We start from the raw sequence: 22,901 nt of genomic DNA on the forward strand, positions 1-22,901 counted from the left end.
GTGAAACTCACTTAGAGGTTAAACTATCATTATGGTACTTGTAAGCTTCCAGCTTATGCACAGAAAGGAACCTTATGTTTTCCTTTTCCTCAACCAGTGACACTGGTAAATCTATATAATCTTTATAATTATTATGATATTTACATTGTTAACAATTTATTATCCAACGTAAGAAAAATAGAATGTTAAAATTTCCCTTCCTCTTTTCACTTTGAGGTAAATCAGATTTTTATGACTTTAGTACGTATTTCAAATGAAGCTGTATATTTGATAATGGACATAGAATTACAGATACCAAAGTTAACTGAAAATATTTTTAATAAGCCATTCAAATCTTAGTAGAATATTTATTATATTCTGTAAATCTGTCTGGTGAGAACTACAAAGAAATTGGATAAAAATTGAAGCTTTTGTAAAATGAGATGAGAAACATGATAACTGACAGACAAGACACAAATCAAGGGAATGATAAACATGGGCATGACAAAATGAAAGATAGGGAGAGTCAGCGAGGCAGTACAGCACCATCTACAAGACATAGAGACATTAGAGGTCGAGATATCAAACTTGCCAACAAATCTCGTCCTAAACTAAAGACTGCTGACATATTTCCAGTTGAGATGAAGAAGGCATTTACACATTACAGGTCGATTCTCTTAATAATAATAATGCATACATTTCAAAGACACAGCGAGTAAAATGCGCTCTTTTTAAATAATTACTAGTTTAAAGATTCAAAGTTTTTTTATTTATAAATTTTGATAGAAAGTAGAAACTGTTTATGTTGATCAAACTTTAAGACTATTTTTTACTTTTTACATTGTAAGTTCATCAATTCAAAATAATACTTGGACTGGAGTATGTATTATGAACACTGTTATCAGTTTAATAATTCTTATAATTTTAGAGTACCCCCAGCACCATCAGACATCAGTTACTATAGCGATGCTGAGGTTGATGATAGAATACACAACAGGTCAAGGTCACAGACTGGTACATATGCACTCTACTCCCCTGAACTAAAAGGTACATTTATATAATTATTAATACTGAAACAATGTGTTAAATATTTTCTACCTGTTTCTTTATTACCTTCACAGGTTTGGTACAAGCGTTCATGCCTAAAGTGTGATTATATATCAGAGGAGGTTTTTTTTTGTCAAAAAGACTACCTGGAGTCTATGTGTGACACTGTATAATTAAAATCTCAACATGACTGGATAATGTTAGTGACATTTAATCCCAAATATCTGAAATTACATCTTGTCATTTAAGTCTTTTGTCAACAAAACTAAAATAAAGTGAGGCTTTAGCGCCTTTAAAAAGTGAAAAAGCTAATGTATCAGTTACAGTTAGTTATATAACAGAGCTGAGAAACAGGCTTATGTACACAAGGAAAGTCTTGTAATGTATAGTTTGCTCTACTTTTACAGAGAATAGCGCGAGATCTCGAGGTCGTCACAGGAGAAGTAGGTCAGCGGAGGCGTCGTTTATGTTACCTAAAGACTCAAGTACATGGACAGATAGTGATTATAGAACATCTGATTATTCACCTACTGCTCCAGAGTCAGATATTACTGGTAGGGTAACTAGTGTCAAGTCTCTAAATTCAATAAATATTTGCATTTTATTAGCTTGTGTGAAATCACACATACTATTGTGATGTATTGCAACTGATTTTATTCTGTTAAAAAGCAAATCCAGAATGAAGTGATTTGTTGTTGTTGTTTTTTTTCAATTAAAGTGTATTTTGATAGAGTCTAAAGTGTCTGTCCTGATTTTACTTTTTTTGTCTTCATTATTGAGCATTTTCTGTATAACAAGGAATTGTGGGGGTATATAAAAACCAGATATTGTTACCTAATGAGGATGTATACTGTAGTTTTAAACATAACATTGGTAGCATGTATATAAACTGTATTACTGGAAGTACATGATAGCTTGTATATAAACTATATTACTGGAAGTACATGATAGCTTGTATATAAACTATATTACTGGAAGTACATGATAGCTTGTATATAAACTATATTACTGGAAGTACATGATAGCTTGTATATAAACTATATTACTGGAAGTACATGATAGCTTGTATATAAACTATATTACTGGAAGTACATGATAGCTTGTATATAAACTATATTACTGGAAGTACATGATAGCTTGTATATAAACTATATTACTGGAAGTACATGATAGCTTGTATATAAACTATATTACTGGAAGTACATGATAGCTTGTATATAAACTATATTACTGGAAGTACATGATAGCATGTATATAAACTATATTACTGGAAGTACATGATAGCTTGTATATAAACTATATTACTGGAAGTACATGATAGCACGCATATAAACTATATTACTGGAAATAAGAGTGGATTGGAGTCCTGAATACAAGTAAAACATTCATTGAAATTGTTTCCTGAAAGAAGATAGTTGAATGATCTGTTGTAAATGTTATCATCAATTGATTTGCTTAATTAATATATCTAGAATTTTAGACATTACACAGAAATATTGCTAACACCAAACTGTTGAAGAAAATAATCTTATTTTGTCAATAAACATAATAACTAGTAAATAATATTTGTGTCAACAGCCATTGCTACAGGAAATGTATGTACTTTAAAATACTCAAGTGTCTAAACTTTTTATCAAGAATGCTGGTTGATTTTTAGAGTAAACTCAATTTTATTCTGTCAAGTTAGTGAGATGTTTTAGATAACTAAAATCAGACTACTTTAGGGAATTAACCAAAAACATTACTTTAAAATTAATCAAAAACATATTTCCTGGCAAATCAAACAAATTTTAAGACTATATAGTTACTTTGATGTTTGATTTTGCTATTCACTATGAAAGAGTTACAGTTCTTGATTAAAAAGATATATATAAAATGAAATTCATATCGCAGCTCTTCTAGCAGAAATTAATCACCTTGTTTTAATGTGGCAGCATGGCTTAGTGGTTAATTTATCGCATGTGTTGTTCAACCCGTTAGTGGCAAGCTTTTGTGTCCTGGAGCAAGAAACTTTACACTCATTGCTTAGTACTGTTTGGTTATCTGTTTATTTTAGGCAGCAGAGTATTGACATTAGTATAATATTTGTTTATTCTCAATTGTATATATTGCAGGTAGTACACACTTCAGCATCAACTTATTACATTCATCTAACAGTAACCCAAAAACATGGATAATATCATTATTAAAAAAAATATTCATGCTGATTTAAGAACTCTGGGGAGCCAGTATTTCTCATTGAATTACCATATGATTAGCCTTACCATGTCCATAGAAATTATAAGAATTTTTTAGATACAACATATTTAATTTAGATTCAACATATAACACTTATGTTAGATCTGCAGGCGCTATCTTATACATGTATGATAAGTCAACTCTGAATCTTATATACACATCATAAAGTTTAATAAACATTAGCATTTTTTTTATGAGAAATAGTTTCAAGTTCAATATCTTAATCGTTTATACTTACAGAGGATCCATCCCCACCAAGTAAATCAATACCAGATACACAACTTCTCTGCAAGCGTCTGGAGGAGAAGATCATCAAGGATATTAATGAGTCGTAAACTATTTTAATGAGAGGAAAATGAAAGGTAAATGACATGAACTCAATATATTTGAAAGCATGTGAAGATCAATAATTGAACACTAAAAGGTAATTAACATGAATATTTGATACTTTATTTATCGGTTTTTATTGAAAGTGAAATACCGTGAATTGCGTGCGTGATTAAGGTACCATAATGCTTATTTTTTTACTGTCGAGTTGAGTTGAATTAGTTACAGAGAAATAGATTGATTATTATGCCTGTGCTCGACCAATAATTGATAATAAACAAGAGCCTTAGCCGGGCATGGGCAACGATCAACGTTTTTACTTTTTCCAAAAGCAAAAAATAAACTGTTTCAACAAATCTTTAAAAAGAAAATTTTTAGATTTTACTTTTTTATTTTAATAGGTATGTCAAGTCACACTTGTTGTGCACAAGTTTGAATTATTTCCATAAATAAATGGCAAAGATAAGACATATATAAGCAAAATGCAAATATCTGTTTTTGATTTTGGTCAATGTCTTTAAACGGTCAAGGTCATATCATATCTGAATTATTCAATCCGCCGTTTTGTCATAAGTGTTGTTGTGTCCTAACTAGTATGAACCAAATCTGTACATGAATAACAAAATAATGACAATTGAACCGAAATTCAATAAATTGGCCTTGACAGTCAAGGTCATTTAAAGCTCATTGTTAAGGTCAGTACAACCCTTTAGGAGGTCTTATCTGTCCAAGTATGAAAAGGACCTATTCATTAATTACTAAGTTACAGTCAATTATAGCAAAGTCAGTGTAAATCGAATAATTTGTAATTAATAAACCAACTTCAATTTGAGTTAAATATATAGATTTTTACCCTAAAAATATTATGTCTTAATACGAAGTCACTTCATTCATTGATTTTGCCGCGTAATGGCATGCGTTCTCCTTTTTGACGTCATCACATCGTCTATTTTGAAATATATATGTAAATTTTCTCTTATTTTGCTACATTTTTAACATGATGTATGATTACATCCACTTTCTTTTCCCCAATAATCAAAATTTACGTATGACGGCATTTATTTTTGCCTGTTATTCCATTTAGTTATGATATTCTTTTCATCCGCATTCAGATATAGTCAATCTACAGTGGTAATTATATTTTATAGATTTCACTATTGGTTTATCAGAATATAATCATCTGATATATTACAGTAAAACACTGGAAAACATGAAATAAATATTTATACGTATATAAGTAATGTTCATTTTAGCTGTTGTTATGCAAGTTACATTAAAAGTTAAATAATTATGTTTAAAGATGTCGTCATTATAAGTTTAAAAGGTTGTTATTTTTTTTTAGCTAAATCATCTTTTACTTTTTGACCATTTATGATATTTAAGTGATAAAGTATTTTTAAATTATGGAAGACAAAGTACCACTTAGTTTACGTTTTGCTAATTAAATGACACATAATTTCACATTCCACGCAGCTTTCTTCACGGTATAGCAATCTGACATGCTCTAGAGCCATTATAAAACATATATTTATCTTTTCAACAGAGGAAAGCTAGGTATAATATGTCTATAGACGATGGCGTCCTATAATAAAGTTGTGCGGACGACAATGAACATGGAGAGCAGTCCGTGAACTATATATTATATTTGGGGGACTTCTCAAAACACATTAAGCTGAAAGCAAGGCAAATACAAATTATTTCTGGATTCAAGACACTTTTTATTAAAATGTTATTTTGAAAGCAAAACATCTAATTAGATTCAGACGAATCGTAGCCAATGTCTCTCAAAAGCCTTGGCATTTTCCTCTTCATAAACTTTTTATACAGTTCGTGATTTTTCCGGACTAGTTCTGCGCCTATTGTTTTCTTGGGACGCCCTGTTGACGTCGTTGTCACTATCGCTCTCAGAAGAGGAAAGCCCAGCAGCTATATTGTCGCGCATGCCTCGTGTGGGAGCGGCTGTTGTATGCGGGCGCTGCTGTTCCGGCTGTGACCGGCTGGTTGTGGTTGCGATCCATCATCAGGCTGTGTCCTCGGTTGTTCTGCTTGTCCAGCTGCTGGTCTGTCAACAAGCCTGCGTTCTGCGTTATTGGATGGCCAAGAATTAACGAGTGGCAGAATTTGCGAGGGAATTGGCCTAAAATAATTCCTGCTGTTGGAGCATTAGATGGCACAAGCCATGAGATTTACAGACCAAAAATCAACCAGCAACAGTTCTTCGCAGGACACAGGCATTACCACTGCTTGCATTCACAGATAGTTATTGACAACACTGGCAAAATACGTCATGTGGAGACGGGATTTTTGGGCACCATAATGACGCCCAACAGTATCAGCTCATGCGACACATTGGAAATGACCTTTTGTTTCCTGAACTGCATATTGTTAGGAGATAAAATATATCCAAATCGTCACCCAATCCTAACCCCCTACAGTTCAGCGCAGATTCGACGAAAGCAAGGCAATGAAAGGCGACAGTGCGTGCTTCTTAATAGATATGTGGGTCGTTACAGAGTTAAAGTAGAACATGCTATATGCCAAGTTAAACAATATAGAAGCGTAAGCTCAATTTGGAGACACCCGCGTGATTTACTTACGGTTGTTGTAAGAATTTGTGTGTCATTTGTTCGTCGAAAAAAATATGTTGGTCTAATTGATTAACAATTTTTGTTTGTAAAATTTAAAAGCTGGCATAGTCACATTTTACTGTAGTTGCATGATTATCAATAAAACATCAAGCAAACTTTATCATTTTGAGACAACCCCAGGAAACAGTACGCTCTTCACGCTTCACTTTCACAGTCCGTTATCGTCCGCAAAACTCTACTATCTCCAATTATCACATTACTTCAGTATTTCGATACAAAGAGAAACATATTATTCTATTGAGGAGTAAACATTTGTCAGATTAGTCACGTATAGTTAAAGTAAAGGCCTTTACAAAAACAGCTTGACCTTTTTAAATGAAAAGAAGGGAAGGGAATTTTCATAACATCAAACATGCGTCGCTAATATATTATGCTATTACTTGTCAAACTGATATGACTTTTGAACAGCTTATCAGCGCTTTGTTTATGACATTCTCTTATTATCTTATTTGCACCTGACTTTCCTATAAATAGCAGGATTGTAAGTTATTTTGTAGGGGTTACTAATCACGGGTTAGTCCGTATTTAATTCATGCATCAACTTAAAGAGATTGATACATCATTAGATGCTTTAAAAGACTTAAAAGTTTTCACATAATCATCTGTACATGTTGATATAATAGATATTACATGTACAGTATAACAAGAATGTAACTTACTATAACATTCCATATCTAAGTTAGTAGTAAGAGCCATATATAGACAATATGTTTACAAACCTTTGTTTCTTATCTCTAGTGTATATCAGATATGCTAAGGTCATTTTACACCCTGCAGTAAACTAGACAATCAATTCCCAATGTTGAATATTCAAGTAAAACACTATTTTAGTAATCAAATAAAGAAATAATTTAATCTTGTAATTCTGAAATAATTGATGCCTTTAAGGCATTCTTGTTGTCCTTTTATATAAAATGAATGAAACCAGTTAATGAATGATGTTATAACACTACATCTATCAGATAGTGTTAAAGTGGGAAACTATAATAAGGTCACAGAGGCATTGTAAAAACCCTTGTTTGATAATAAGTTGAGAATTTATTAGCCTAGGTGTGTTTAAACTTAGTAGGGACATTGTCCATGACAAATAGATTACACCAGCTATTTTTGGTCAAAGGTCAAGGTTATAGTGACACTTTGGGTAAAGTCCTTAAGCACTATTACAGTGAAGAACCCCTTATTTTCAAAGATTTTAGAACTTTTATTCATATTTTTATTTTGTAATTTTCAATTTGGAATTTTTTCCTGTGGATTGGGAAAATAATATACTATTTTCATTTGGGAATATGACCCAATAACGGCTATAAAATAAGCCAAAAAATCCCTGTAATATGACTAATAAATATAATTAATACTATCAGCACTTGCATGATATTAAAATCCTATAATACAATACACATTATAAATTAAAAGCATGAAAAAAGACAGTTTTAGGAGAAATAACATTTAGATTACAATAGATTATACTTAGTATATTTCACTTGTGAACACCAGCTAATGTGTTTTTACATCTGGTGTTCACTCTGCAAAATACATGTATATTTCAATCTTTCATGTAGAACAAATATTCTCTATAGATTATGAGGTGAAAGGGTTAGCAAAGCTGTTTCATAGCTACTAATTGGATTTGTTTTGTTTTATACATGTCATTGCTACTGTACAGGGCTCATTATGTGTTTTCTCTCCCTAGGGACATATAACAATGTTAAACTAATAGGTTTATAAAGTACGCTAATGAATTCCTAAGCAGCCTGACACATTTTCATATGAATTCTTGAAAAATATGAACTCTTGTTACAGTAATTTTATTTGTAGATTGATTGGAATTCTTTTTATTTAGCACCCCCATAATATAAATCAATTGTATTACTTTAGAATTGCATTTGCCATACTATTTCAAGTTACAGGGTATATGATGGTTTGTCAAACATAACCGATACATTATAATTTGAATATTATTGTAGTGACATTGAAATATTATTTTTGAAATGTATTTTTACTAAGAAATTTTGATCAGATAATTGGAGCATTTACATTATTTTTTGTTTGTTTGTTTGTTTTTTTTTTTTTTTTGTTACAAAAAGTTGTTACTAAGAGTAAATAAATACATGAAGGTACACACCACTTTTTCATGAATTCTAGGTATTGTTGGATAATTAACAAAAGAACAAGTTTAGTTTCTCTTTTTTCATCACTCTTCATGTATCATTAATTTTTATCAAGTTGTTATTGCAGTGACATAAAAGAAGCTTGTGTTTTATGACAGATGATTTATAGTAAATAATTATTCTGTAGGGAGCTTCATACGTGGAAGATGTCACACTTTCTTTGACATTTTTGTTTTGTTTACTGTTATTGATGAGACATTATACAATGCTGTGTTAACCCGGCAGCCCGTAAATACAGCACATGTCAAATAAAGTGTGAAATAAATTAGAGATAGGGACACATTACAAAGTGATAATGTATTGCAAATGCTGTGCAGCATCTAAATATAGGAGAGTAGGAAATGACATTTTGTTAAATTTGTGTTCATTTTCAGGAAACTATCACTTAACTGTAACAGAAAATGTATTCCTATTCTTCTGCTTTATACCCCAAGCCTATAATAACAATAAAACATACAGAGAAATAATGATTTGAGATAACTATGTCTGCTTTGCTTTGTGAATTCTTTTTAAAAAGAATTTTAAAACGGTTTTTAAGCTGCTTTATGAAAACCTTGTAACATTTATGCTAGCTGTTATAATTACTAACATGTGCTGCTACTTGATTTGAGCCAGGCCTATCTGCGTGTCTGTTCAGTGTGAATGGGCTCCATACTTTAAGCTTCTGAAGTTAAATATTTGAAACCTATTTCATGGGCATTGTGTAATTCAAAATTCAAAGTATGACAAGTGCATAATGCACATTTAAAATGGTAGCAATTGATACAAAATTACAGTACATTAGGTCGTGTATGTTGGAAGATTTTCCTTGACATTTAATTTATAACTGGTCAATACCAATAGTAGTTTTTCCCCATTAAACTGATAGCAGCATTATTTAACCAGTTGATCTTTGTTTAATACTTAAAAAGGCCCCTTATGCTTCTGAAATGCTTTTTATTTCTATATCTCAAAAGCTTTTTATTTTTGGTGTCCTGTTATAGTTTCCAAAAAGTTATTTAGTTGCCAATGACCTGAACCTGTTTTTATTGCCTATGGCAATTAGTACAGTTACAGTAATATAGTATTTTGTATGGAAATCAACATTATAAATTGTTTACATTTTGCAACTGTTATGACAAATAATTTCACATTCAGTGCTTCTTAACTATTCTTAACCTTATGAAACTCAAGTTTGCTCTTTCTAAAGAAGGAAAAAACATTGTTTTTTCTCAGACATAATGTGCCTTAAATGTCAAACTTAGACTGGCAGTTGTTCTGTAAATTTTCTGAATTTTGATTGAAGAGGAAAAGAATTATAGGATTTCTGAAAGAAAAACATAAGCAAATTTTCTATGTTGAGAGTTTTAAATTTTATATTTCGTAAATTAATAACTGCGATAAAGGAATAATTGGGTTTGGTATTTATTAAAAATAAAGAAATAATTTTATTTCACATTGCTGTGTAGATGAATTTGTATTGTAGTTTCAAATAATTTATTCTTACATTCATTTAATCATCTGCTTTCTTGTGGCATAAATATTAATGTCTCAGAAATTGCTAGAAAATTTCATGGATTTCAATCTGTTTTAATAAATGTATTTGTCTGAGAAATTTATGACAGTCATTTTTATTATTGATTATTTATTGAACCAAATAGTGTTTCTATTAAGTTATCACTATTGCAACCATAGAACTGTCAAGAATTTGTGACAGAAATGAAACTTATAGTTTCAATTTATGCCCATTACTGACAGCATGTTTTCCATTATCATAACACTTTAAATTCAATATATCTTTCACTTAGAAATCTAGACAGTTATTTTCCCTTTTTTCTCTCTCTATAAAGGTTATAGCCATTTAAAGACTGTAAAACTAACAACTTTGCTTATATCACTCTTAGTGTTAGTAGTAATTACAATGCTTCTAGAATAAGAAATATAGAAAAACAGAATCCCTAAAGAAAGCCCAACACGGCAAAATTGTAAAATGTTGCAGGCTCGGTTTGATTGAGCCGGCTGTTCATGGACGGTACTGGAAAGTGCAAGTTACCATTCACGTCCCCTAGCACCAGCTTAAGCAGAATTCAACATTTAAACACAAAAATGGTGAATTTTGAATTTCAAACCCTCCGCAGATGAATTCATACAGAGTCATAAGAGTCTGGCTATTTTGGACATCCGTGAAGTCTGACCAGACTCTATACTTAACACTTGTTCAAGCTTTTTGATAATGAAAAAAAATGAGGAAAAAAATTAACAGTTTGAAATCAAAGCACAAAGTTAATGGTGTATAGGTCAGCTTAAGCTGGCAAAGCAATATATAATAATATATAATTATCATTATTGCCACATTGTGGTATAAAGTTATAAAATCTGTTGATGAATTGACATATTCATTTTATTGCCAGTATGTAGCTATAGAGAGTGTGTTGAAGAAAATACGGAAAGATAAGGTAAATCTAACAAATGTTTGGTATGATGTGGAGAGATTTAGCTTGTCTGTTTACATAGTTGTTGTTTTATGAATAGTTTATTCACTTAAAGCTTGCTACTTGTACTGTCATCATTATGATCATCATTATAATAATCATCATTACGGTTTTCATCATTATCATTTTCATCATCAGTAGATGAAGCAGTTTTCTGCGGCTTCATCATCATTTTCTTTATGATAGACATCTTCTTATTAAGTACTATCATCATTGCCATAGTGGTAGTAGTAAATGATCATCAACATTTTAAGTCAGCACAAACAGGACTGTCATCATCCTAATGTCACCTGTTGTCATCATCACTGTCATGTTATCAATGGTTATCATCATCATCATCACCTTCATCATGATTATTTTCATATTATCTTGACGTCACTTGTTGTTACAGCAACAGTAGCACCACCATTGTCATCATCATCACTAACATATCACTGTGATTGCTGTCATGGTTTTTAGTGCATCAAATACATACTATGAGAGTTTAATTAGCTGTATCTCGCAGAATATTGTAGAATATACAAGAAAAATACCTGACAAGTGTTTGCTGTTCAGATTGGAATATCTGTCTCTAAGGTCCCTGCCCATGGATGGCAACTTAGCAAGTATCGTTATCGCCATATGGGCAGGTATTCATGGGTTCCGAAATGCAACATAGACAGATATTATTGCTATTGGTCACAGTTGGTACAAAATAATGTTACATGTTCAGAAAGAAAAAACAGGTACACAATGTGGTACAGTCAGGAAAGATCTGTTTATATATGAATTATAGCATAAATATAAGACATGAAACTCTGCATTCCTTTTACATTTTTTAGATGGATGTTAGATTTCTTCAGGGAATAATGGCATACTGATGTTTATGTGATGATGTTCTGTCTGATTTAAACAAATTGAAATAAGTTGAGATATTCAGATAAATGTAGTACTAATGAAAATTTTCAATTTAGACATTGCTATTTTATTTTGAATCAATGTTTATATCACTATGAGTTGTAGGTTTTAACTCTGTCATGATTGTATCTGAGTATCGGTATATGCTAGAAAAATTGCAGACAGTTAAAAAACTGTTTTCAACAGCAGCAGACTTTAGGTTTTCTCATATTTACAAGGAAAATAATGCAGTTGTTCATTAATTTCTGTTTTAGAAGTCATGTTTTAGTTATAATTTCGACTTTGTATATTGGTAAAATAATATATCTGTTTCATAAACTTATTATATTAATTTGGTTTTGTGGAAAAAAACAGAACATCTTTAAAACAAGAGGGCCATGATGGCCCTGAGGTCGCTCACCTGTATATAGGCCCCCCAACCCCCACCCCACCAACTTTGCAGGGCCAATTTAACTCAAGGGCTTTTATTTGTACAAACTTGGTAGACACCAATAAGAAGATGTTTCATGCTAAACATCTAAGCTCTAGCTCATTTGGTTTTTTTAAAAGAAGATTTTTTTAAAGTTTTTACTATACACATATAGTTAAAAACAATGACACCCCTGGGGCCGGGCCAGGGCTTTTATTTGAACAAACTTTGTAGACACTTACTAGAAGATGTTTCATGCTTAATATCTAAATTCTAGCTATTTGGGTTTTTTCAAAGAAGATTTTAAGTTTTTGCTATATACACATATAAAGAAAATCAATGACCCCCGGGGCGGGGCCAATTTTGACCCCAGGTCTTTTATTTGAACAAACTTTGTAGACACTCACTAAAAGATGTTTCATGCTTAATATCTTAACTCAAGCTATTTGGGTTTTTTCAAAGAAGATTTTTTAAGTTTTTGCTATACACATATAAGGAAAACCAATGACCCCCGGGGCGTATTTTGACCCCAGGGCTTTTATTTGAACAAACTTGGTAGACACCTATTAGAACATGTTTGATGCTAAATATCTTAGCCATAGCTCTTTGAGTTCTTTAAAAGAAGATTTTTTAAGTTTTTACTATATGCATATAGGGAAAATCAATGACCCCCGGGGCGGAGCCAATTTTGACCCCAGGGCTTTTATTTGAACAAACTTGGTAGACACTTATTAGAACATGTTTCATGCTAAATATCTTAGCTCTAACTCTTTTGGTTCTTTAAAAGATTTTTTAAGTTTTTACTATATGCATATAGGGAAAATCAATGACCCCCTGGGGCGGGGCCAATTTTGACCCCAGGGCTTTTATTTGAACAAACTTGGTAGACAACTATTAGAACATGTTTGATGCTCAATATCTTAGCCAAAGCTCTTTGAGTTCTTTAAAAGAAGATTTTTAAAGTTTTTTACTATATGCATATAGGGAAAATCAATGACCCCCGGGGCGGGGCCAATTTTGACCCCAGGGCTTTTATTTGAACAAACTTGGTAGACACCATTAGAAACATATTTCATGCTAAATATCTTAGCTCTAGCTCTTTGGGTTCTTTAAAAGAAGATTTTTTAAGTTTTTACTATATGCATATAGGGAAAATCAATGACCCCCCGGGGCGGGGCCAATTTTGACCCCAGGGCTTTTATTTGAACAAACTTGATAGACACTTATTAGAACATGTTTCATGCTAAATATCTTAACTCTAACTCTCTTGGTTCTTTAAAAGAAGATTTTTTAAGTTTTTACTATATGCATATAGGGAAAATCAATGACCCCCCGGGGCGGTGCCAATTTTGACCCCAGGGCTTTTATTTGAACAAACTTGGTAGACACTCACTAGAAGATGTTTCATGCCAAATATCTAAGCTCTAGCTCTTATGGTTTTTTAAAAGAAGATATTTAAAGTATTTTCTTTCGGTTGCCATGGCAACCAGAGTTCTGCATGGAATTAAATTCTTTGAACAATTTTTAAAGGTGACCACCAAAGGAACATTCCTGTGAAGTTTGGATGAAATTGGCTTAGTGGTTAATGAGGAGATGTCATTTAAAGTAAAAGTTTACGGACGGACGGACGACGGACGGACGACGGACGGACGGACGACGGACGGACGCCGGACGAAAAGCGATCACAAAAGCTCACCCTGTCACTTTGTGACAGGTGAGCTAAAAATGTATGGGATTTCCTATTTTTATATTGTATTAAATACTTTGATTGAAAAAAAATGTCATGTTAAGCAAATAATTTATTGTTGTTCCTTTTTCTTTCTCCATATTTAATGACTTTCTTCCATTATTTATACCATTTTTGAATCAACATTATTTCAGATTTGTTTGATTCAGTTACATTTTTAAGAGATAAAATATCATAACATTATTTATGAAAATGTTCAGAACTTATTAAATTTAGAAATTATGCATTTATTCTCTAAGAAATAAGTAATAGAAAGAGCATCGAAACACGAGGCTATCTGATTTGTACGACGGGAGTAGCCCCCGAGTATTAATCAGATTGCTGAGTATTTTGATGTTCTTTCTCTTTTGTATCATAGTCAAACATAAAAACACGTTCCTTGTTGTCACAATATGAAACCCCAGAAAAAATAACCAATGAACGAGCATCTGAATATGATATTTCTGTCGCTTTCCCTTTCTTTTCCGTCACAATAAGTAAACCCCAGCAAAAATGAGCCAATCAATGGACTTGCTCTGGAGTGCGGGTAACTAATACCTGCACTCCAGTTAACGCACTGTGCATGTGTATCTCTGACACATTTTCAACAGAAAGGTCCCGAAACTATGATACAGTTGAATAGTTCCATTAGTGTTAATGTATTTTATGGAGTAATGTTTCACATGTCACATGTATAGTTGTGTGTCACACACTGAAAGCTTGCAGTAAATAAAACAGATACTATAATTATTATATTTTAATGTTTTAAAATTGATGAATTATTAAGGTATTTTATCTTAATATTATTAAGGCAAATTTTATCTTTATGCTTTTTTATTGATGCTTAATGGATAAAATATAGTTTAAACAGATCAGAGAGATGTTGTAAAACCTTTTGATAAATCTCATAATGAGAAATATAAGTATGTTTTTACGAAAACACTGTAAGAGAAATTGTTATATGAATATCTTCTTAGGTTGACTTGTTTGAATGCTTAGAGTGACAAAAATTTAAAATTAATTTTGTTGATGTTTTCAAATTAATAACTTTTAGTTTTGATATTAATATTTAGTTAGGAAAATTACTAATAAGTGTAGTTTAACTGTTTTTTGTATACTTTGATGTTTTTAATGTTTTACATAACTGATTTATCTTACGATGTTGATACTACAGTTGTTTTATAGAATGTATGGTGTGACAATTAATTAACTGTAAAGTATTTAAGACTAAGTTTTCATTGAAATATTACATTTACCATTTATCATTTTTTTGGTGAAAGTGATTTAATAAGTGTATGGTAATTAATAGCTTATTGTAACAATTGAAGGATAAGATATTCAGTTTATCTGCTTTGTTATATAATTTATATTAACTTCTTTTTTAACTTCTTTTTTCTTCAAATATTACAAGTCATGTTATTTCATCTTCATTGCTCATGCAAATCTCTTTGTATGTACATGTCATTAAGCATTATTTCATCTAAATGTTGCTGCTGTATATATGGAAAATTAACTTGTCTTTAAGTTGATCATCCTCTTTAAGTTAAAACAATGGTGATAAAATAAATAACAAAAGCAATAACAGAATTGTTTATCATTTCCAGGCCGCATTAAGGAATACCACAACACAAGCTCAGGTGGAAATGTTTGAGCAGGAAATGACACAAATGAAGCTAGCTCATAAATTGGAAGTTAAGGTATAATTCATGCGGCGAAAATTAAAGGTTCTATTAAAACAGAAATTAAGGAATGTCCTTGATTCATCACTTATGTGTTATTATGACATTTCTAAAAATGGATTTTCTGTATAGAAACCATTAATGTTATATTGCCAAATTTAGAAAGCTTGTAATGAGTTCTGATAAAATTTAGACAAATTTCAACAGATTTGACTATAGAAAAGTGCAAGAGGTTTTTGATGATTTTGTGTTTTGTTTTCTTTTAAAAATTTACATAGTTCAATCCCTTGTTGAAATTTTTTATAGCATCAAAAGAAACTTATTAAAGAAACAGTAAAATTTTTGTAAAAACTTGGACGGGAGTGGTTTTTAAAAATAGAAAATTTACAGAATCCCAAAAAAACCCCAAACACAAAAATTTGGGAAAAAGATAAACACAAATTTTTCATTTCAAAAATTTCTTATAATTTAGAGCCCCCCAAGCACCATCAGATATAGAAACTATAGCGATGCTGGGGGTTGATGATAGAAATCACAACTTTCAAGGTCAAGACGGGTACTTATGCCTCTACTCCCGGGAACTAAAGGGTTACATTTATATGATTTTTAAATACTGAAAAAATGTTTTAAAATATTTCTCCCAATTTTTCTTTTTTATTTTAAAGGGTTTTTGGCACAAAGGGTTCATCCCTAAAGGGGGGTTTTATATATAAAAGGAGTTTTCTTCTCAAACACCATTTAAGACTACCTGGAGTCTTTTGTCTGACACTGTATAATTGAAATCACAACATGACTGGATAATGTTAGTGACATTTAATCCCAAATATCTGATATTACATCTTGTTATTTAAGTCTTTTGTCAACAAAACTAAGATAAAGTGAGGTTTTAGCACCTTAAAAAGGTGGAACAGCTAATATATCTATTTCTATTAGTTATATATAAACATTTCACAGAGCTGGGAAACAGGCTTATGTACACAGGGAAAGTCTTATAATGTATAGTTTGCTTTACTATTACAGAGAAAAGCACGAGATCTCGAGGTCGTCACATGAGAAGTAGGTCAGCGGAGGCGTCATATATGTTACCTAAAGACTCAAGTACATGGACAGATAGTGATTATAGAATATCTGATTATTCCCCTACTGCTCCCGAGTCCGATATTACTGGTAGGTAAACTAGTGGCAAATCTCTAAATTCAGTAAATATTTGCATTTTATAACTTTGTGTGAAATCACATATACTATTGTGATGTATTGTTACTGATTTTTTCTTTTAAAAGCATATACAAAATGTAGTGGGGTTTGTCTTGTTTTTTTTATTTGATGTGAATTTTGATAGAGTCTAAAGTGTCGGATATCTTTCCTGATTTTACTATTTTTTTCTTCATTAAGGAGCATTTTCTATATAACAAGGAAATGTAGGGGTATATAAAAATAGATACTGTTACCTAATGAGGTTTGATATTGTAATTGTAAACATAACATTGTCTGCTGGGCACGTGGGATAGTTCAGATAATTTGCTTGAAGTTCTAATAGAACAAGATCAGTATAGAAATCTAATAATTAATGCTACTATGTCTCAAGTTTAAGTAATGTTCAATCGAAACTCTTTAGTTGATAGCTTAATTAATGCTTAGCTATAAAACTGAAATAAAGCTGTTTTCTTTCACATTTTGAAAACAGCATTAAATGTCTTAATAAGTCTATGTCTGTAGTACCCACTCTATGATTCCTATGAAGAGAAAGAGTTTAACTAGATTTATTTTCTTAGGATCAGGAATGATGAGGACACTTTTGTACAATATTGCAAGTATTTCAGTGGCAAACTGAATGCTTGTTGATTATTAATTTTGTAAAATAAAATTGATAGTATTTCTTTTAACCTTGAAATAGAGAAATACAGAATCCCTAAAGAAAGCCCAACACGACAAAATTGAAAATATTGCAGGCTCGGTTTGATTGAGCCTGTTCATGAACGGTAATGGAAAGTACAAGTTACCGTCCACGCCCCCTAGCACCGGCTTAAGCAGAAATTCAACATTTAACACGAAAATGGTGAATTTTGAATTAGAAACATCCGCAGATGTGTTCATACGGCGGTCATCAAATGGAACCTTCAATGTGACACAGTAGTGTCATTCCCATGAAAAGCGGCGTATGGTCTTCAAGTAAAAGAATGCTTGTGCCCTAAACGAGAAAACAATGGGCGGAAACTAAATAAAATTGAATTTTTGAAAGGGGATCTTAGGTTTTATGAAGCCTGCATATAACAGATAAGACGTCAAAGACAAATTTAAAAAGCAGGCAACATATCCTAAGGGTGATTATACAGTATTCAAGTTGGAATACTAGAACCACGCCAAGTTGAAAAAGGCCAAATAGAAGAAACTAAAAGTACCACATGACATGTAATACACAACAAATAGTTTGAACCCTGTTGCCATCAGAAATAGTGCTAGAGAGCGTGAACATTGGGTGCAGTCTGACCAGGCCTATTTTTAAGCTGCCCGTCTTGGGTTTTAACACCCTTGGGATACCCCCAACTTTTTAAAATGGAAAAGGTTCCAAAATGAAAATTTTAAAAATTTCCCATTTAAAAAATTCAGCATAAATGATGTATAGGGAAAAACCCCTTTTTTATATAAAAATAATTTTAAATGTGTGAATTATAAAAAGTAAATTACAAAAGTTTTTAAATTTAAGTTTTGAAATGCTATTTTTTTATTGAAGTGTTGTGATAAATTTTGCCTGTTTTTTGTAGAAGTAGAAAAAAATTTAAAAACCAAAAAAAAATTTTGGTTTGGCAAGAAATAGATGTTTTTAAATCAAATAAAAAGGAATATTTTAATTGCAGGGCATAGTTCAAATTAAAACCCACTAGTTATAATTTCAAAATTTAAATATAGTTTTGAAATAAACCCTTGCGTGGGATAAAAACATATGTCAAGGGGAAAAAATATATTGTGTTTTGGTTTTTCCCAGATACAAAACACGTCAAAGAGCGTGACACTACATAGAGACTTCCCCCCTTTTTACTCAAAAATTTTTTTTTAGAAACTGACTTAATTACCCCCCTTTCTGTTGGTCGCCTGTAATGGAGAGTACAAAGGTATAGATGGTATTTTTATTGTGTAGATTTTAAACAAAAAAAGAAGTAGGGAGTACCTTTCTATAATTTTGTTTCCCCCCTACCGGGTTAGGGTTGTGTTGAAAAGGTTTTAACCCCTTTAAAACAGAAAAAAAGCAAGATTTTAAAAATTTGTGTCTTCTTCAAACTAAAATCTTATTTGTCTTTTAATTTCCATTTAAAAGCAAATTTTAAAGGGTTTGTAAAACAAAAATTTTTTGAGTTTAAGTTTTTGTCTCAGGTTTTAAAGGTTTTAATTTGGCTTTTTAACCCAACTTAAAAAACTAGATTTTTTTCTTTCAGTTTTTTGTATCCCCCAAATTTTATTTCTTTCTTCAAAAATCAAAGACCCTTTAAAGTAAAAATAATTTAACTCCCAAAACAAAATTTGATGTTAAACAAGAAATATTAAAAGATCTCATGCCTCCAAAATTTTTCCAAACATTTTTTTAAATAAAGACAACTCTGGAGTTAAAAGTTTTTTGGGGTTTTTTCCCATTAAAATCAGAGGTAAAAGCAAACTTTTGGCTATAGTTTAAAAAATTAAACAAAGAGGTTGACTAATCAAAATGTGACCAGTAGTAAACGTGAAGCTATAACGGAAAAAAAGTTTTTTTGTAGGGGGGGTTTAGTTTGGAAAAACCACATTTGCCGAGATCCAGACAAAACTTTTTTTTTGGGAATTTTTGAGGAATTTTAAAAAAGGTATTTTAGTATAATAAAAGAATTATTTGATAAAAAGTTTTGTCGGGCATTGCTTTTTTTTTTTGTAATGTGCTTTTTTTTGGAAAAGAATTCTAGTATTGTTAATTAGTCTAGCTGAACTTTTTAAATTTGAAAAAACATCATTGTAAAGAAACACTTTTTTATAGCTCCCAAAGAAATTTTAATAAAAACTGGAAAAATTTTATAGAAAGAGTAAAAAAAAATAAGAAAAAGAGTTTTTTGTTTAGTGAAAAAATTGGATAAAAATGGGTTTAATCCCAAAAAAAAATTTTTTTATGTTTAAAATTTTCAAAACTAAAAATTTTGAAAAAAAACTTTTTTTTTAAAATGGTTTTAATTCAACGGGAAATTCTAAAAGAAATCATTGTAAAAAGATTTGTTTCTTAAAGACTTTTCAATTTTTGATATTATTAAAAACAGATTACATGATAGCTTATATATTAAATTATTTTACTAGATGTAAAGAGTGGAATTGAGTCCTGAATACAAAGTAAAACATTTCATTGAAGTATATTCCCTGAAAAGAAGATTGTTGGGAATGATCCGTTTGTAAATGTTATGCATCAATTAATTTGCTTAATTAATATCTCTTAGTAACTAGACATTTAACAGAAATATTGCTAACACCAAACTGTTAAAAGGAAATAATCTTATTTTTGTCAATAAAACGTTTAATAATAGTAAATAATAAAGGTGTTCACAACTTTTTCTAGTGGAAAATATATGTATTTAAATACTCAAAGGTGTCTATAGTTTTTTTTTTTCAAGAATGCTGGTTTATTCTTAAATAGTAAACTTAATTTATTGTCGCAAATTAGTGAGAGAGTTTTAGATAACTAACATTCAGGACTACTTTAGTTGGGAATTCTATTCAAAAACATGACTTTACGGGAATTAGGGATTATCAGAATGAATCACCTTGGTTTTTAATGTAGCAGCATGGCTGAATCTATCGCATGTGTTGTTTCACCCCTGTAAGTTGCAAGCTTTTTGTGTCTCTTGAAGCAAGAAAAGCTTTACACTCCTTGCTTTAGTAACTGTTTGGTCCTAAACAGATTTTGAGTGTTTTTCTAATTTGGTTAAAGATTTGCTACACAATTAACTAAAATAAATTTTCTGTTATTAATAATTACTAAAGGTTATACCTTAGGTACATGTACAGTTGTCTTTTAGCATTTCCATGTGTTAGGGTTTTCTATTTATCTTTGGGAATATGTGTCAATGTAAAAAATCTTTTATCGGAATTTAATTCAAGGTGTAAATAAGTGTAATCATTGAGAAAATAGGTCATAGTATGGATTTAAATTTCCAGGGAGGTAACAGTTTATTCCGAAGCTGAGCCTTGACATTTGTTTGGGTTCTCAAGTGTAAATTATTGTAGGCAGTACACACTTCAGCATCGAACTTAGTATGTTTAAATGAATATATTTTACACTTACTTAGATTGCAGCAATCTTTATATGATAACTCAACTCTGAATTCATATACCACGCCATAAAAGTTTAATTAAACATAAGCATGAAATGAAGATTTTAGTGAGAAATAAAGTTTCAAGCTCATTGTAAATCCTGTATACTTAAGAGGATCCATCTCCACCAAGTAAATCAATACCAGATACACAACTTCTCTGCAAGCGTCTGGAGGAGAAGATCATCAGTCTCACACGAAATGGGAGATAATCTACCAAAAAGAAAACAAAGGTAATTAGTTTATATATAAGCATGTTACTCTTAACAAGATAATTGAATTTTTTTAACATAATTATACTTATAATTAGGGTCATTATTTTTGTTGGACGGGTACAAGATTACAACTGGATAAAGCAAAAAATGCAATAGTAAATTGTTTAGAAATAAGCAGCTTTAAATAGTGTAGTTAGAAATTTAAGAAAGTATAAAAGTCAGTGTTAATGGTTGGATAGAAAGTGGCCATTGAAGTTATTATGTGTGCGAAGTTGTTAAAATATATCTACTTTATGTACCAGGGAATGCAAAATTCCTATCTCTAATTTAATATGATAAGACTAGATTGAATTTTTGTTCAATTTAACAGTGAAATGTTGACAGGTAGTACCAATTGCTTAACTAGCAAGTTATTTAATTATTTTTTCAACTAGGGGAAATTTTTTAGCCTTTTTACATTATTCAAATGATAAACCTTTTTTTTTAAAGAGAGGGCAGATCTGAAAAAACCGGGGAAAAAAAAGTTAAAGAAAGTTAAAGAAAATGAAAAAAATACCGTAAAAAAACCAAAGATAATAGGGGCGTTTTGGGTTTAAAGGTTTTTAAAGTTAAAACAAAAAAAATTTTGATCCCAAGGTTTTTTGGTCATACAAAACGTTGCATTTCTTTCCCCAAATTTTGTGAACATGTAGAAGTTTTCCCCTTGATCAACCCCTTAAAAATGAAATAAAAGTTATAAGTAAAAGTCCCCAGTGCGGGGATATATTGTGAAAATATAAATGTGGTCTTGCCTTAGTCTGTTCTTGTAGTCTGGTCCCTTTCCAAGCTAAAACCCCCTTCGGGTGTGATTGTGAAAACAGTACGTTTGGGTCTTTTAAATTAACTAAAGGGGTGTTAGGGTTTGCTAAAATATATGTTTATCCATATTCTACTTCCCCCTGATCGGGGGAAAAAAAACTAACTGTCCCTTGAGGAAACTAAAAGGGAAATTGTGACTAAAAAATATCTAACTAATGTGTTTTTTTTTTGGTCTATTAAAACTGGGGGTGCGGGGTTTAAATGACTTTTAAAAGCTTTTTTAAGCTTTATCAAAGGGAATAAACAATTTTTTAAGCCCATTACATATACAAAAAAAATATAAGTACTGAAAAAACCCAAAGCTGAATAATTGTTTTATTATTAGTAAAACTGAAATACTTTAAAGTAGAAATAAGAGGTTGAAAATTTGCAAATTTGGTTTGAAGTTTACTTTTTTCTGCTTAAGATCTTAATTTATTTTTATAAAAGGACTTCGTGTTAACTGAAATATCGATTGTTTAAAGAACATAAAAGGGGCCCAAGTTTGTTGACAGCTCTTTTTATGTTTTCTTGTAAATAATGATTTCCTACTCTTTTGTATTTGTCTTTTTTTATAGCCGAAAAGATTTTGTACAAACTTTTGAAATTTTGGGTTTTTTTTTAAAAATGTACAGTACATACATCATAGGATTTTAAAGCTTTGTCTGAGCTTAATATACACATTGTTTGTTTTGTTTAGCAGTTTTCTTGGTTTATCAAAAAAACTAGATAATATTGTATACAATACAATAATTTTTAAACCCTTTTATTGAACAAATTTTAAAAATTGAAAATCAGCATTCTTAATTTATTTTTTGTTTTATTTTTTGGGTTTAATTTTGTATAATTCTTTTTTCATGATCTGAAACAGCAGCATAATGCATTTTTTTTTAAACTACAAACGAAAAATGACTCATCCTGCTGGAATTTTGTGTGTTA

At 30.8% G+C, this 22,901-nt stretch overlaps 1 protein-coding gene across 1 annotated transcript; it reads left to right on the forward strand.

The window, feature by feature from the left end:
• The first annotated feature begins 374 nt into the window (after nt 1-374).
• LOC132737809 (uncharacterized) lies at nt 375-21,137 on the forward strand. The gene is made up of 4 exons (XM_060725162.1): nt 375-646; nt 908-1,026; nt 16,610-16,756; nt 21,025-21,137. The coding sequence occupies exons 1-4, from the start codon at nt 423-425 to the stop codon at nt 21,120-21,122; spliced, it is 588 nt and encodes a 195-aa protein (XP_060581145.1). The 5' UTR covers nt 375-422; the 3' UTR covers nt 21,123-21,137.
• The last annotated feature ends 1,764 nt before the right edge of the window (nt 21,138-22,901 follow it).

This window comes from Ruditapes philippinarum, unplaced genomic scaffold (assembly GCF_026571515.1).
Source record: "Ruditapes philippinarum isolate M1 unplaced genomic scaffold, ASM2657151v2 ctg6713_1_1_1_1, whole genome shotgun sequence".
NCBI classification, from domain to species: Eukaryota; Metazoa; Mollusca; class Bivalvia; order Venerida; family Veneridae; genus Ruditapes; species Ruditapes philippinarum.